General features: G+C 46.3%; 1 protein-coding gene across 4 annotated transcripts in view; it reads left to right on the top strand.

Annotated features, from left to right (window-relative positions):
- Positions 1 to 15,425, top strand: part of DUSP29 (dual specificity phosphatase 29) — a 33,315-nt gene that overhangs the window by 14,497 nt on the left and 3,393 nt on the right. For all 4 annotated transcript variants that reach the window (XM_090279484.1, XM_090279483.1, XM_090279481.1 and 1 more), the window contains exon 3: positions 8,998 to 9,218. In XM_090279484.1, the coding sequence (XP_090135610.1) occupies positions 8,998 to 9,218 (221 nt within the window). The remainder of the gene's footprint in view (positions 1 to 8,997; positions 9,219 to 15,425) is intronic.

Raw genomic sequence — 15,425 nt, 5'->3', positions numbered from 1 at the left:
CAAACGGGGTAATTTATCTGGAGTATAGGGGATGGATGTGGTAGAAAGGGCACTTTCAGAAGGTCTGGGATTAAACCAAATTCTACCACTGTGTGGTCAGCTTAGATCATGTGCTGCAATAACAGGTGACCCCAGCGCCTCAGTGGCCTTCCACAACAGTGGTTTATTTCTCACTCCCATTACATGTTCATGGTGGGCCAGTGCTAACTGTGCTGCATGTCCACGTTACTCTGGGACTTGGGATCCAGGCTGATGTCTACATTTCATTGGCCAAAGCAAGTCCATGCCAAAGCCTCACATCGACAGGACAGAAAAGTATAATCTACCTGTGGGAGGGATAGCAAACACTCTAAATGGTATCACACCATCTACCACGGCCACAACTCACTGCAGGTATAGTGGCTTTAGACAGGCCCTTTTACCCTTTTATGTTCTCATTTCTCAGAATGGTTACTGAGAAGAGTCAAAGAAATATAGAATGTGAAAGCATTTTATAAATTTTAAAATAAGAGACAGATGGAAATATTATTACTGTTACATAGTGAGAAAGAAACCTGGGAAGGTAGGTCAGGGCCAGCTTGTAGAAGGCTGCATGCCAGCTGAGGTACTTTATTCAGGAAGTTAAATTGAGAGTATCTGAGCAGGACAGTCATGTTCTAGTTAATAGAGTGCCAAACAGTTTGATGCAATAAGGTATCCTTGCCTCCTTGACATCTGACCATGACCTTGCTTCCTTCCACCAAGAAAATGCCATTGCCCTTTCATTTCAATGCAGCTCTGCCTAATCGAGCTCCCAAACAGACACACAGGCTCCCGGGCTAGGCAAGCTCCATAGTCAGTGTGCGTGACCTGCATGCACAGTGAAGGCAGGAGGCTAAAGTCAGCATGATGTGGTGCTTGTCCCCATCTCTGTTCAGGGCACCTCCAAGGTACCCACTTAACAAGGTTAATGAGACTCAGAGAGGCTCGGTGAAAGAGAATCCATTCCACTGCCAATGCAACCACACGGAGGCATTAACCCCACTGAGAGCAGGCATGGAGGCCCGTGTGCCTTAGTCTCTTTATAGGTATTGCCCAAACCAGCAAAAAGCTCAGAGTTGGCTCCCCGTGCATAAAGCCTCAGTTTTCATTTGATATCTGCCCTTAGGTTGAGTTCTTCCTTTCCCTAAAAGCACCCAAGATGTCTGAAAGTTGAGTATCAAGGCTCTGGAAGTTAGGGCGGTTAGGAGCGAGGATGGATGTCCTAGGGCAGCCAGAGCCACCAGCTGTTCCTAGAACCTAGTCTACTGATGTCTGAAACCCCCTGGGGACCAGATTTCCCCCACCAAGCATCTCACTCTTTCCCCGTCCTCTCTCCTCAAGGGCTTCTTTAGGGAGAGAGGCAGAATGGCTGAACATCTGCTCTGGAGCCACAATGTCTGGGTCAAATACTGGTATCCATGTGGCCTTGAGCAAGTCACTCAAGTTTTATGAGCTTCAATTAATTCACCTTTAAGATGTGAATTCAATGAGTTAATACATACGACATTTAGGGCAATGCCTGGCACACCCAATAACTACTATAGATCAGGTAAGTTCTGGTAATTTGACTCACAGTGTGAGAGGAAGGCAAAGAAAGGTCACTATGTTTTGCCACTAAGGGTCCCTCTGTGCTAAGAAAACACCCCTGGTTAAATTCTTCCCGGGAGATGCTATCATGAACCCAAGGCCAGGCTGGAAGGAAGGTCCCTCCTAATGGGCACTCTCCAGCTCATGCACCAACTGCCCCACAGACACTGCCTGGCCTCCCGGGGACCCAGGTGACCTAAGACCTAAGGAGGCATTGCCATGTGAAAACCCAATGGGGCTGTGGGTTTCTGAACTTCTAAAGCATTTTTCTCAATCCCAGCTTATTCCAAGAGGATTCACCAAGTGGGGTGACAAGTCCTCATTGCTTACCAAGCCCAGCAGGGGGCAGAGGTGGCTCCACCACTACAGTCCAGTAAAAAGAGGCCACAGATAGACAGGGGAAGTGGAATTCAGTGTGCTGGATCAGCAGAGGGGCCAGACCAGGCCAGCCAGGCAGGCACCTTTCCGATGTTCTCTTGGGGAGCTCTCTCTCACTCAAGCCACAGCTACCCTCTCCCCACACACTTCCTATAACTTGGTAGGGAGGGTCAGCACAGAGTAGAGCAAAAGCCATCATGCAGGATACAGGGCCCAGAGTTCAAACATCTTACTGTTCTGGGACTCAGTTTCTTTATTTGTAAAATAAAGGGATGATTTGAATGAAAGGTCCCTTTGAGCTCTAAGATAAAATTCCTCAAGAAATGTCCTATTAAGTAAATTAGGCTTTATTAGATTCAAGCACATACTTGTTTTATTACTTTTGAGTCATTTAAATTAGATTCAAATTAGGTTAACCAAGTGTTGCCCTCCAGAGATCCAGGGATTGGCGTCAATGATGAGATAAGAATAATTCATCACCTCTTATCAATCAGCGGTCCCTAAATGGGTGCTTCCAAAGTGCTTGAGTGTGCTTGAAAGCACTAAGTTTCTGTAATTTAAATAGTCTCACTTCAATCTCATTGATATCTTTTATTTGCTTAGCAAAATCTTTTTTTTTTTTCCTTCTATAGTCAGCAGGAGGGGAAATATCTTGGCTACTGTGAAAGTGATTGTAAATTCTCAGGCAGGACAGACGCCAACAGCAAACCTCAGCTGAAACTGTAATTGAGAAATCTCTCTCCCTTCTCACCAACACCAGGGCACTGGGAGGTGGCTCTGCTTGCTTGAATGGTGGGGGCCCCAGGCAGTTCACCATTTTTATTAAAACTACAGTTGCTGCCAAGGTCTGGCTTTTGGGGTGATCAACAGCTAGCCACCCCTCCCCATAAAGCCTGACTCCTCACATATCCACGGCCAGCCCCACCCAGCCAGAGCTGCTGTCCAGGGGTCTCTCTTGCCCTTTCTGCTCCCAATGAGGCCAAAAGCCTCAAAAGCTGGAGATATCTCCAGTGCTTGCCTGCCCTCAACGAGGTGGGAAAGTGAGGTGAAGGCGAATCAATCAGCTGAGACAGGCCTCAGCTTGCAAGAAGACCTCTCACTGGGACCCCAGGAAAGCTGTACCCCGCCTGCCTTGCCCCCGCCCCCCCACCAAAAGAAGAAACTAATTCAGCCTCAACACACCAGGTAGAACTGAAATTTGACCTGCTTTCAGGGTGGGCCATGGCTAGTTTAGGGTTCAGTAAAAACACAGCCAAGGCTGACAATTGAACATGCTAAATTTTACCCGAACGAACTAGAAAACCTGGACTCTGAGCCTCCAAATACTGAAGGTGACTTACGTATGATGGCACTAGCCTGGGGCAAGGTGAACAGGGAAGACGCTGGAGGCCCTGTCCTGACTGGGCTTCTTGTGCTGGCTGACAGCTTTTCAGTGAAGGCCTCAAGCCATGTCAACCATTTCCTTTCATGGTTAGCCAAATGTCTGGTCCAGTCATGAATACAGCATCATTTCTCAAAACCAGACTTCCCGTGTGTTCTCTTTCCCCACTTCACCTTCACCCTTGGAGGACTGGAACCTAGTGGAGTGGGCAGATGATGAAGAGATTTCTAACAAGAGTTAAAAAATGCTAAGGCCAGCTTAAGTCTTTGCAATAGTGTCTCTCCTGAGAATTGAGGTAATAACATCAGTGAAAATCATGGCATACATTCACATTATCAAGTGAATATATGACATTTTCGTCACCAAAAATTTACAAAACATAGATGGACAAAAAGAAGGGAATTAAAATTCCCATTATCTATAATCTCATTACCCAGAGATAACCACTGATCACATTTTGGTATATACTTCTACTGCTTTTTCTTCTTGAGTTTATCTTTTAACCTTTCAACAAAAAAACCCTCAAATATAACATCATTAGACTTTACAAAAATCTTTTAAGACAAGTACTGTCAGAGTAAGTGGTTTATTTTTTTAAGAAAAAAAACCTGAGGGTCCCAAAGCTTCAGTTGTGTTAGTTCATGCGGCAGTTTAAGATTATAAACAGCACCTGTCAGGCCTGTATTTCCTGAGCGGACTCAAAACCGAACAGTTTCATCAGCAGCAAATAAGAACACCCAAGAAACTAGAAAACCGGTGAATTTCACTTCATATCAGGTGAATTGACAGAGATCAAAAGCTGGAAATAGATCTGGTCTTTTAAAATCCACCGGCAAAGAACAGGTGTAGTCAAAAAGGGTAATGTCACCATCAGGGTCATGTTTGTGAAATGAGACCCCAACAGTGTCACATGCATCAGAATAAGCAAGGTGCCAGACTGCAGGATACACGCCATATGCAAACAGGAGTCCATAATTAGGCGTGAGAAATCAGCAGGTCCTCACAGACATGAGGGTGTGGACAACCACCCAATTATTAGTGGGCTTTCTTCAGTGTCCCTGGCAGAATCCTGGCAACATGGGGCCAGCTGGTTTCTCACTGCCAGGAAGCTGGTGGAGGGCTTGTACAGATATGTACACGTGTGCCCCTCCACCTCTCCACGTGAGAGCATACACCTGGTAGGTAGGCTGAGAATCAGGCCAGCACCAAGGGGTCTGAAAAAGTGGAATGACAGGAGTGCCGCCCATGCAGAGCATCCCTGTCTACCATTCTTAATGGGTAGGGGGCTGAAGCAAGCTTCCCAGGAAGACTCCAGAGGGGCTGGAAGGAACTGGATCAGGTTACAGAAGGAGGAAGGAAGGGAGGTCTCTGAGTAAATTGGGCTATGCAAGAAGGAAGTCACTTCCTTGGCCCTCCAATCTGGTGTCAGAATCCAGAGCTAGGTGAGGTTCACAGGGATGGAGAGATGCTAAAGAGAACTGGGTCAAAGACAGGGATATGACAACATCTTCAAAAGTGCACTGCAGGAGCTCTTAACGCTGTGACCTAAGATGGAAGTTCTCCATAGTATTTAATAGACTCTCAATAGTACTATGTTTTCCTCAGGAGATATAAGATTTTTTAAAAAGTGCTTGCATAAGTCCAACAAATGGTGAGAAAATATCCAACCTCATTGCTAAAACAAATGAATGAAAATGACACCATTTTTTCGTGGTGTTTGGGTTTTGTTTTTGCCTATGAAATTAGCAAATAGCAAAGAATAAAGATCGAAATTATTTGAGAAATATTTTGGGAGAATAATTTAGTAACAAGTATCAAATGTATTAAAAATTCTCATACCCACTGACTCAGCAATTCCACTTAAAAAAACAAACAAAAAACTCTCCTAAGGACTGAATCAGAGATGTGTCCAAAAAAATAAAGCAAAGTTTTGTTTATAGTCTTTCTTATAATACCCACCAGTCCCATTCCAGGAGAGAGATAGAGCAAGAGACAAGACAAATGTCCCAAATAGGGGCTTGGTGTAGTGAAATTGAGATTTACCTATAGGATGAAACAGCATGCAGCAATCGAAAATTATAGGTTGACTTAGAAAGATGTTTACAATATATCAGCACCATGTCAAAGTTTTTGAAACCATATATAGTATTGTACCCCCAAACAAAACTCTATATAATATACAAACTTATGTATATAAAAACAACTGGAGGATATTATAGCAAAAAGCAAATAATCTATATCTCTAGGGGTTAGAAATACAGGTGATTTTGTGTGTGTGTGTACAAGGGGCTGTTTTCCACATTCTGCATTGATTGTATTATTTTTGTAATTAGATAACATTATTTTTAAGTGAACAGATTGCTTACATCTAGGCTTTTTCCTAAACAACCAGAAACTAAGGGCTCTTGAATCATCTGGATTCTAGAAGTAAATTACTAGATCTGTTTTTCTTCTGAGCTTTTTTCCTTCAGCAGAGGCACATTTCTTAGTCTGTTTCCCATAGAACACATCTGAGCAGGTGGCCTTAAAATAAAACAAAACAAACACCCAAAAAACAATACAATGCCAGATAGCACTCTCTACCACCGCCTGCCTCCACTCCCAATAATTGCTGAGCTAAGCACCCTGGCCAACTGCGGATCTGCCTGCATCACAGTCCCTGTCTACTGAGTCACTCTGTTGATGTGCAGATCCCCATTCTGCTATGGATACTCTTCTGGGCCTCAATAGGACTCTGTGTATACCAAGCTAGGGGGAAATCCCTAGAGCGGTATGTGAAGACAGCACCGCCCCTTCCCAACCCAGGTAGCCACAGAGCCCTGAAAACCTGCAGCGGGCCTCAGATAGACCCACCAGTTCTAATCCTCCCCACGAGTCCTTTTCTCTCCCTCGGACACCAGGCAAAACTAGCTCTGTGGGGTGAATGTAAAGGTATCATGCAGTGAGGCTGGTTGTATATCTACCCCGATCCTTGATCCCAAAAGCAGCAAAGTGCAAACAGTTATTTACTCAAACTGCCATTTGATTATATTGAAGCCCAGCTGTTAAACCCAGAGAGAATTGTCTTTATGGTGGGTAGAAACTTCCTGTCAAGGACAGTTAATTTTAATTTTTCCACTGAGCTCAACCTCAAAGTGAGGTTGATTGCTACTCAGCAAGATGGACTGCATTAGTGGACCCTTTAATTGAGCACAGATCTATGTCCCCAAAGCATAATATTTGTTGTATACATACTTTGGGATAAGAAGAAAAATGAATAGCAGAGCTTTCTAAGGAAAAATTGAAAGCAGAATGTGTTCCATAATCAGGATGGCAGCACCAAAAGCCAGCGGGGGGGCTTGGTTGAACTCCCCACCTCCCTACGCCTCAGTTCTAATGGGCTGTTGGCAAAAGTTTCCAAAAGCTCAATGCCTGTGTTCATCTCCCTCTTTGCCAAACACTGGACTCCATCGTAGTTTCTCTCATGGCAAAGAGCTCCAGGGAACCAGCGATTGATGAGGGCCTCAGAGAGTGGGCCACGGCATGTGTTTCTGCTGCAGTGCTCCTCCTGGGCAAGGTGTTGATCTATGTTGGCATCCATTATGGCCACTTCTGTCTATGTCCTTTCACCAGTGGCCTTGAGATGAGCCCTCAGCTGGAGCACAATGCCACTTTTGGGCTCTTACTGTCATGGTTCCAGGCCCTTGTCGCCTCTTCCCTGAGCTGTAGAACTGGTCTTTGTGCTATTGGAAGAATGTTCTCTTAAAGTCCAGATGGGATCAACCTTCCTCAAATACACCTCTCCTTGACTTCCAAGTATAGATCCTGGCACCCAAGCTCTTTCATGATCAAATCCCACACTCCCTCCCCAAAAGTCCTGTCACATCCTATGCTCTTGCCAAACCAGTCCCATCCTCTCTCCCCCCGTTCTCAATCTATCAGCAAGTCAGCAGTGACAGCTTTCTAGTCCAGGCCACATTCCTCTCTTGGCTGTACAACTGTGTCAGCCTCCAACAGAGCTCCTCGCTTCTATTTTTTGCCCCTCTCCAAATCTATCTCCACACATCAGCCAGAGTGATCTTTAAAAAAGTAAACAATGCTTACCCCTTCCTTAAAGTCCTGTGTGGCATGTGCCATTCTACCACACAGAATAAACTCCAAACTCTTTCCCCTAGGGCCTACAGGGCCTACAGGGCCCACCATGACACAGCAGCTGCCTACCTTTCCATGCTCCTCTTGCACCACTACTCCCTTCACTACTGTAGCCACGCTATTTTCCTTCTGTTCTTAGCACTTGCTGTCCCCTCTACCTAGATGGAATACTTTTTCTCCAATTCTTCCCCTGCCTAGCTTCTTCTCATTCCTCAGTATTAGCTTAAATGCCACTTCTCTGCAGAGGCTATCCCTGACCTCCTTACCTATAGCAGGACCACAGTTGTTTTACACAGCTCTTAACTACTGTCTGAAATTGTCTTGTTTATTCATTTGTTGGTAATTTGCTATCCCTATTGGCATCTAAGCTTCCTAAGGAACCTGGACTAATCTGTTCATTGCTGCACCATCAGCGCCAAGGACAATGCCTGGAATGAAATTGAATCGAAATTATTATTTGGGGATACATGATTAAATTCAGGAAATAATAAACACGCCCTGAAAGACCTTCTTTATCTCCAGCCTCCATTCCTTACGTTGTGCTATCTCCTTGGTTTGATATGCCCTTGCCTCCTCTTCCCTTCCATTGCCAAGGACTGACATTTGTAGTAAGGTAGGCTCTAAAGTTCCTCCCCACAAAAGTCTCCCTGACCCCTCTAGGCAGAAATAACCCCTGCTTCCTCTGCCCCAGGTTGCAAGTCCACCTACTTCAACATGACTTGACCCTGTTCCTGGACATCCTTGCCTAGAAAGATAAAGCTGTAAACCAGAAAATAATTTCACTGTTGGCATCAGAAACTTCCCCAAATCAATTCAAACAACAGACTGCTCAAACAGCTCTCCTCAGATTATTGTTGTGCCCAACTAGGCAATGATTCACTTACCAAAGCAAGGGTTTTGCATTATGTTCACCAATTCTGTGAACATCAGTATCAAGAATTTTGCCTACTCCCAATCAAACCCTGTCTTAAACCATTCGTTCGAGTTCCAACCTCCAAACCCAGCCCCTCTTGGAGGAGAGGCAGCTTTAAAGGGTCTCCTGAGGCCCTGTGAAGGTGGCCCTCTGCCCTACATTCAGTTTTGCCTGATGGACAGTAATTCTGGAGGCCTTTAGGGGGGCGGTGCTTGGCCAGTGACAGCCCACTCAAGCGACCACCACAGTGTTCAGCACCAAGCTCTTCTATATTTGGTGAATGATGAAAGAATAAACACACAAATGAATAGCTCCCTGGCCTACCTTCCCACATCTTCCTTCCTTCCCTTCTTGAAGCATCCTAGCCAGAAACAAGAAATGCCACAGGTGCTCAAGGGGCCAGTCAGTAGTAAGAGCAGGGCTTTGGACTAAAGAAGTCCTTCATTTCAACGACTAGGCCTTACTTTGGAAGCCGGGATCCACTGCTGAAACCAGTGGGCGGTACCCTAGTCCCCACCCCCGTCTCCTGCTCCCAGTTCCAGGCTAAGGTGCACCACAGCCAACCACCTCTCTTCTTTGTGCCCAGGACTACGGCGCTGGACCGCTATGGGCTGCAGAAGGCAGGCTTCACGCACGTGCTGAACGCTGCCCACGGCCGCCGGAACGTGGACACGGGACCCGACTACTACCGCGGCATGGCCATTGAGTATCACGGGGTGGAGGCCGACGACCTGCCCACCTTCGACCTCAGCGTCTTCTTCTATTCGGCGGCTGCTTTCATCGATGCTGCCCTCCGCTCAGATCACAGTAAGAGGCCTGCGGCCCACTAGCCGCCCCGCCCCCAGCCGTGGCCCACCCCTTACCCCGCAGGAAGAGGGGTCTATGCACTGAGTTTGCTGCCCTCTCAAAGCCGACCCTGTGAGGGTTACCTGTGGGTGAGTTGGAAATGTCAGCCCCTGGAGGCTGTAAAGCCCCACTGCGCTGCTGCTGGCTGCTGGCAGAGTTCAGGCTCTGGTTGAATTGGCATGGCGAAGGTTCAGAGGAGAGGCCTTTGGCCTGAAACTCTCTCCCCTAAAGCACATCGGCCATTCTTGCAAAGGTGGGGGTGGTCTGGTGACCCTTGAAGCTGGGATGACCCAGAGACACTAATTGTGCCTGTGCCCAAACCCAACTAACAGTCAAGGGTTTCGGTGCAAGAAAACCCTCAGGCAGCAGACTTGAGTGGAAATCTGTGGAAAGACTTCAAATTTTCCTGCCAACTAACCAAGCCCACATCTCCCCAACCCCCTTAACCTCTCCCCTGCACTGGGTCTGGTGAGGCCTCCTGTAGAAAGCTGATGGCCTAGCCTTTATATGTGGCTTTAACTGTGTCTGAGACCGAGCTTTGCACCTGTGATGCCCAAGTTTCCCAATGTTAATTATCATCTTTTAAATCACAGTGCTAGTCCTTGTGCTCAAAATGCAGGTTTAGCTGCCCTCCAGGGAAAGGCTGCAAGGCTATTTTGGAGAGAAGGGCACAGTTTAGGGATGTGTCAAGTAAGACAACACGCAGTTATTGTTGCAGGGTGTATTTCAGTGGCATTTCATGGAGGTCAGAGGGACTTCAGCTCCCTAATCTGTGCTCTGACTTTAGCCGCATGTGTCACAACCCTTTATGGGACCATTACATAATTCAGGGTATCCAGTTACAGTAGTAGCCCCTTATTTGCAGTTTCATTTTCCCTAGTTTCAGTTACCTGTGATCAACCACAGTCTGAAAATATTAAATGGAAAATTCCAGAAGTAAACAATTCATAAGTATTCAACTGCATGCCTTTCTGAGTAGCGTGATGAAATCTTGCAGTGTCCTGATCCATCTGGTCAGGGACATGAATCATCCCTTTGTTCAGGGTCTCCACGCTGTGTATGCTCCCGCTCGTTAGTTACTTAGTAGCCGTCTCAGTTATCAGATCCACTGTCTCGGTATCACAGTGCTTGAGTTCAAGTAACCCTTATTTTACTTAATGGCCCCAAAGTGCCAGAGTAGTGATACTGGCAATTCAGATACAGCAAAGAGAAGCTCTAAGTGAAAAGGTGAAAGTTCTTGAGTTAATAGGGAAAGGAAAAAATTGTATGCTGATCTTACTGTAAAGGAATCTTCTATCTGTAAAATGGTGGAGATGGAAGAAGAAATTTGTGGTAGTTTTGCTGTTGCACCTTAAACTGCAGAAGTTATGGCCACAGTGTGTGATCAGTGCTTAGTTAAGATGGGAAAGGCATTAAATTTGTGGGTGGAAGACAGAACGTAAAATGTGTTCTAATTGATGGCAACCTGTTGCACCAGGAAGCTTAGAGCCTGTATGAAGATTTCAGCAAGGGATCCCTTGAAATAAGTGACCCAAGACATCTACTACAAGTAAGGGATGGCCACACAGATTCAGGAAATTTTGGACAGAAAAATATAAAAATTACTGGAGAGGCTGTGTCTGCAATAAAGCAGCTCTGGCCACATTTCCGGCAGGGTTAAAGAAGTTAATTAGGTTCAGTACTATTTGTGGTTTCAGGCATCCACTGGGGGCCTTGGAACATATTCTCCACAGATAAAGGGGTATTACTGTACAGAAAGCCTTTCTTATCGCAGTAGGTTGGGATTACAAGGCTCACTACTGACTGAGTTGCCTGCTACAGGAATTTGCAACCTTTGGCTGGGCCTAGGCCATGCCTGCTGAACGGTCTCAGACCTTGATGGCCGTCCCAAGGTGAACCTGGACCCACAGCCAGCTGTAGGCACCAACAACTTGTTCTTTTGGTTCACAAAGCAATGTCATGATGAAAAAAGAAACCCGGGGAGCTGAAGTGCTTGTATTCAGGGATGCCTCATTTCAAAGTTTTCTTTTATGAGTCTATTTATAGGCCATCTTTTGTGTTATGCACATTCTGGGCTTCCAAGCAGGATCAAAAAGCAACTGGACTCTGACTCATCACCACGAGGTAAAATTCGCCCGAGAGTATTTGAAGTTAACTGAAAACATATTTGACATGAAAAAACAAAAAGGTGCAGTACAACTACCCAGTCCTCCAGTTTCACTTGCCATTACTACATCTTTGGCCTTCCCCTTAATGAAAGGAGTCTGGCAGGCTTTGGAGAAGACAGGGCTGGGTTCAAATTCACAACTTACTAACAATGTGATTTCTCTGAGCCTTGATTTCTCCATCTGGTGATAAAAATATTTATCTTGAAAGGTTATAATGAGGATCAGCAGTAACTGACATACGGCACTTAGCAAAGAGCCTGGTGCACAGCAGGCTCTCAGATGGGTTTGATAAAGAGAGGTCACGCACCGTGAAACACACAACCACACCAGCACATGCTCATCATCATAATAAAGTTCCCAATCCCCAAAGAAAAAAAGACATTCCAACTTTGAACTAGTATGATACACTCACATGACAGCTTGTTTTTGGTTCTTGGCACCTGATTTTAGAGTCTGCTCCCACTGCTAAATCAGGAAAGAAGGGGGCTCTCAAGTCCTGTTTAGGCCTGGGCAGACCACAGGGCTTCAATGTGGAGATGTCAGGCTGGTGCGGATAGTGACTGGTAGACCAGGTGGTGGGAAGCACCTAGCAGAGAAAGGGTCAAGAGGGAAAAGTACATACTGAGGTCAGAGACTGTGTAAGGGGTGGGGACTAAACCAGTTGGCTGGGGTGGGGATCAGGACATGACCACATGCCAGGCAGGAGGCTGGGTTCCCTTCTCAGGGCCCTTTGCAGTTACATATCTGAAGACTTCCCTGAGCTGAGGGCTCAGAGGCCAACCCTTCCTGATCAGGCAGAGAGCATGAATGAACGAAACTGGTTGCATGTAAGGCAATGGGGTGCGGTTAGGGGGTGCTTGTGGCTAAGTGGAGAGTGGAGAGCTCATATCCCTTCCAAAGGGGGCAGCTGCTACTCAGTCGAGCCAACGTTTGTTTTGTGAGAGTCGGCGCAAATGTGGTAGATCCGACTTTTCAGGAAATGTCTCCAATCTGGATTTTAATGTAATATCACTCAATTTTCAAGTGTTGGCAACAAACAGAAAATTTCTTAAAATGTTGGGAAGGCCAAACAAAAGAAACTCAATGGCTGTCAGTTTGTAACCTGAGTGGTCAAAGTAACAAAATAAAATGCTGTTAGCTCAGCAATGGCATTGTCATAGACTCCAAATAGTGGAAATGACGTGTGCTTGGCCTGCCTGCCACATGCTGGTTGTGTCTACTGCACTGGAAAACCAAGGGACACGATGATAGCATTTTAGAGCCAGGCCCACTCGTATGTTTCTTATTATACTCTTGATATAAGAGGTGTTGATGGACAGTCTGGCCAAAAGGCAAGGCATCTCCCTCTCCTCTCTCTTGTCTCTCCTCTTCTTCCTTGGCTAGTTTCCGCTGAGTGTAACTGTTTCCCATGGCTACCCCGTGCGGCTCATCTTGTTCACTCTTTTTGAAAAGCATTGCTTGTGGAGCTGCGCCCGTGGTCTGTAATCAGCCCTGTGGGGCCCCCCTCCCACCCATACCCTACCCTGATGTGCCCTTTCTGAAAGAACTCCCCAGGCAACCTGTCACTCCTGAAAAATCTTAAGAGATAATCTAGTCCAGTGGCCTGCCCTGAGAGCTGGGGAAACCGAGGCCCAGAGAGGCCCAGTGAGGCCCAGTGATGTGCCCAGAGTCACAGAGCTCATTAGAGGCCAGTGGTAATTCCTTTTGTCACTCAATCCTTTGCCCCTAATTTCAGCATCTGGTGATTTGGCTGTGCAAGAAGTCACCAAGTATTATGGAAGGCAAGGCATTCCAGCTGGTTATATACAATTTGAGACAACAGAACTTGTCATTCTTCCTCAGAAAAACAAGTACTGACAAAGTACTGCCACGGGAACCCCACTTGGACTGCCTTCACTGCTCCTTGTGAGGCATCCTTAGAGCTGAATTAGTGTGATTTTAATTTAACGAGATCTTCTAAGAAGTCCTGGGGCAGAAGTCAAGAGGCAGTAAAGACCAGATCTTAGTACCACCACTCTCCTTTCGTTTGTCCTTTTTCTTAAACAGTCCACAGCTTGCTTTTGAAGCCATCTTAAAACCTATTATGGATAAGGTAGGTATAAATAAATAAATGAGCTCTGCTTTTGAGCAGGACGTTGATTCTCTGGTGTTTCTAACCTTTAACCAGATCAGACTTTCAGCACGTTTTAAGGGTCTTCCGCCCCACTGCAGGATTCACAGGTCTGCCCCTCAGCAGTTCCAAACACACCATGCATCCTTCTTCTGAGGACTTCCACATGCCCAGGATGGTTTGGGAAGAAGTGTGAACTCTGGCTTTGCATACTGCTATGGAAGGCAGGCTCCAACCCAGTGAATGAGAGATAGGCAAAAGGCATTCCCCAAAACCAAGGAAGGGGGTTGTTTAGAGAGTGCACACCTGGTGGGGGGCAGGTAGGAGTGGTGAAGGTGAGGGGGTGTGGGTCGAGGGGCTTGACCTGTATGTCTGAGGCCTATATTCTGGTCAGAAGTGAAAATAGGCAACTGGGAAGCCATAGAGATTCTGGATTTGGGTTTTCTTCATAAGATTGTGGGAATTCAACTGTCAGTAAACGCCTAAGGGGAAATATTTCACTGAAATCACCATTTTTCAAACATAGATTGTGACCTATAGTGAGTCATAAAAATAATTCAGTGGGTGCAACCAGCATTTCTTTCAAAAAACTGAATAGATTATAAAAGAATAGAAAATATCAGGAGGCATTGCATGTGATACAAGTATGTATTATTTTGTAAAACTTTTGTCTAATATACACACATTTGTGATACCACATAGCACTTAAGAGCTATGACTCTGGTGCTTGGTGGCCTGGGCTTAAACCACAGTTCTGCTACTTCTTAGCTGTGCAACTTGAATAAGTCACTTCTTTGCACTTCAGCTACATTCTCTGAAAAATGGTGGCAATCGTTTTATCTACCTCACCAGGTTGTTGTGAGGATTGACTACAATAAAAGTACATTAACAACATACTTGCAAGATACGGGACGTGGTGAGGCTATGTATGTTAGCAGTGAATGTTATATAGGGCTTCCGAGAGTCACACAAAAACTTGTGAAAGCCACTGATCTAGAAAATGCCAACCCTGATAATGCTGCCTTCGCTCATGGCCCTAACCCTGGCTGGTGCCTGAGTCACAGAGAGCCTCCTAGTTTCTCTGGCGCGGGCCACACTGGGAACAGGCCAGATGCAGCCTTCCTTCCCTTCTCTCCCAAACTCTCCTGAGAGCAGCTTCTTACCACATGATGCTGCTGGGCCCCAAAGGGTGGTGCTTAGCAGATCTGCAGAGCGAAGAGGGAGCAAATGCCCTGAGAGCCTGAAGACAGGCCCTTTACCCTAGGGAGACCTACCAAACTCACGTAGCTGGTGGCATTAATGCCTGCTGTCACAAAAACAAAATCGAGTTTCAGGAGTTCTTGCTGGAGCTGTGCACCACCCCCACCCCAACCCTCTCCTTCCCCCCTTTCCCTCTCACTCCCTCCCTCTCCCTTCCACCTCCTCTCACTTAACAGACTTCAGGCTCCCAAAAGACTTAATGAACTACAGCTTTCGTCTGTTTCAAGCATTTAGTCATGACAGAAAGAATTACCCTTTTTGCCAGGAGAGGAAGAAACGCCTTAGTTATCAGCAGAGCTGGCAAGGGGCCAGGCGGCCTCTGGAACAGTCTGTGGCGATTAGAATGCCAGAGGCAGACATTCCACTCCAGGCGCACAGTCACACGGGGGCCAGCTGCCCCCAAATCCACCCCAGCAGTGAAAGAGTCGGTCCTGCTTCTTGCCCTCCTTTCTGGCCACACTCTTACAGCTCAGCCACATGAAGGATGGGAGTGGAGGGCTCCTCGTTAGCTTGTGGAGATTCGTGGAAATAAACTATGACCAAATAAATAACTCTTCAAGGAATACCTCTCTGTAACAGCACTATGTGTGGAGAGGTCATCAACGGAGTCTTTACTGCTGGGCTGGGTCC

The sequence above is a fragment of the Furipterus horrens genome, unplaced genomic scaffold, assembly GCF_987537825.1.
Source record: "Furipterus horrens unplaced genomic scaffold, mFurHor1.1.pri manual_scaffold_5, whole genome shotgun sequence".
In the NCBI taxonomy this organism is placed as follows: domain Eukaryota; kingdom Metazoa; phylum Chordata; class Mammalia; order Chiroptera; family Furipteridae; genus Furipterus; species Furipterus horrens.
This window is presented reverse-complemented; position numbering and strand designations above follow the sequence as displayed.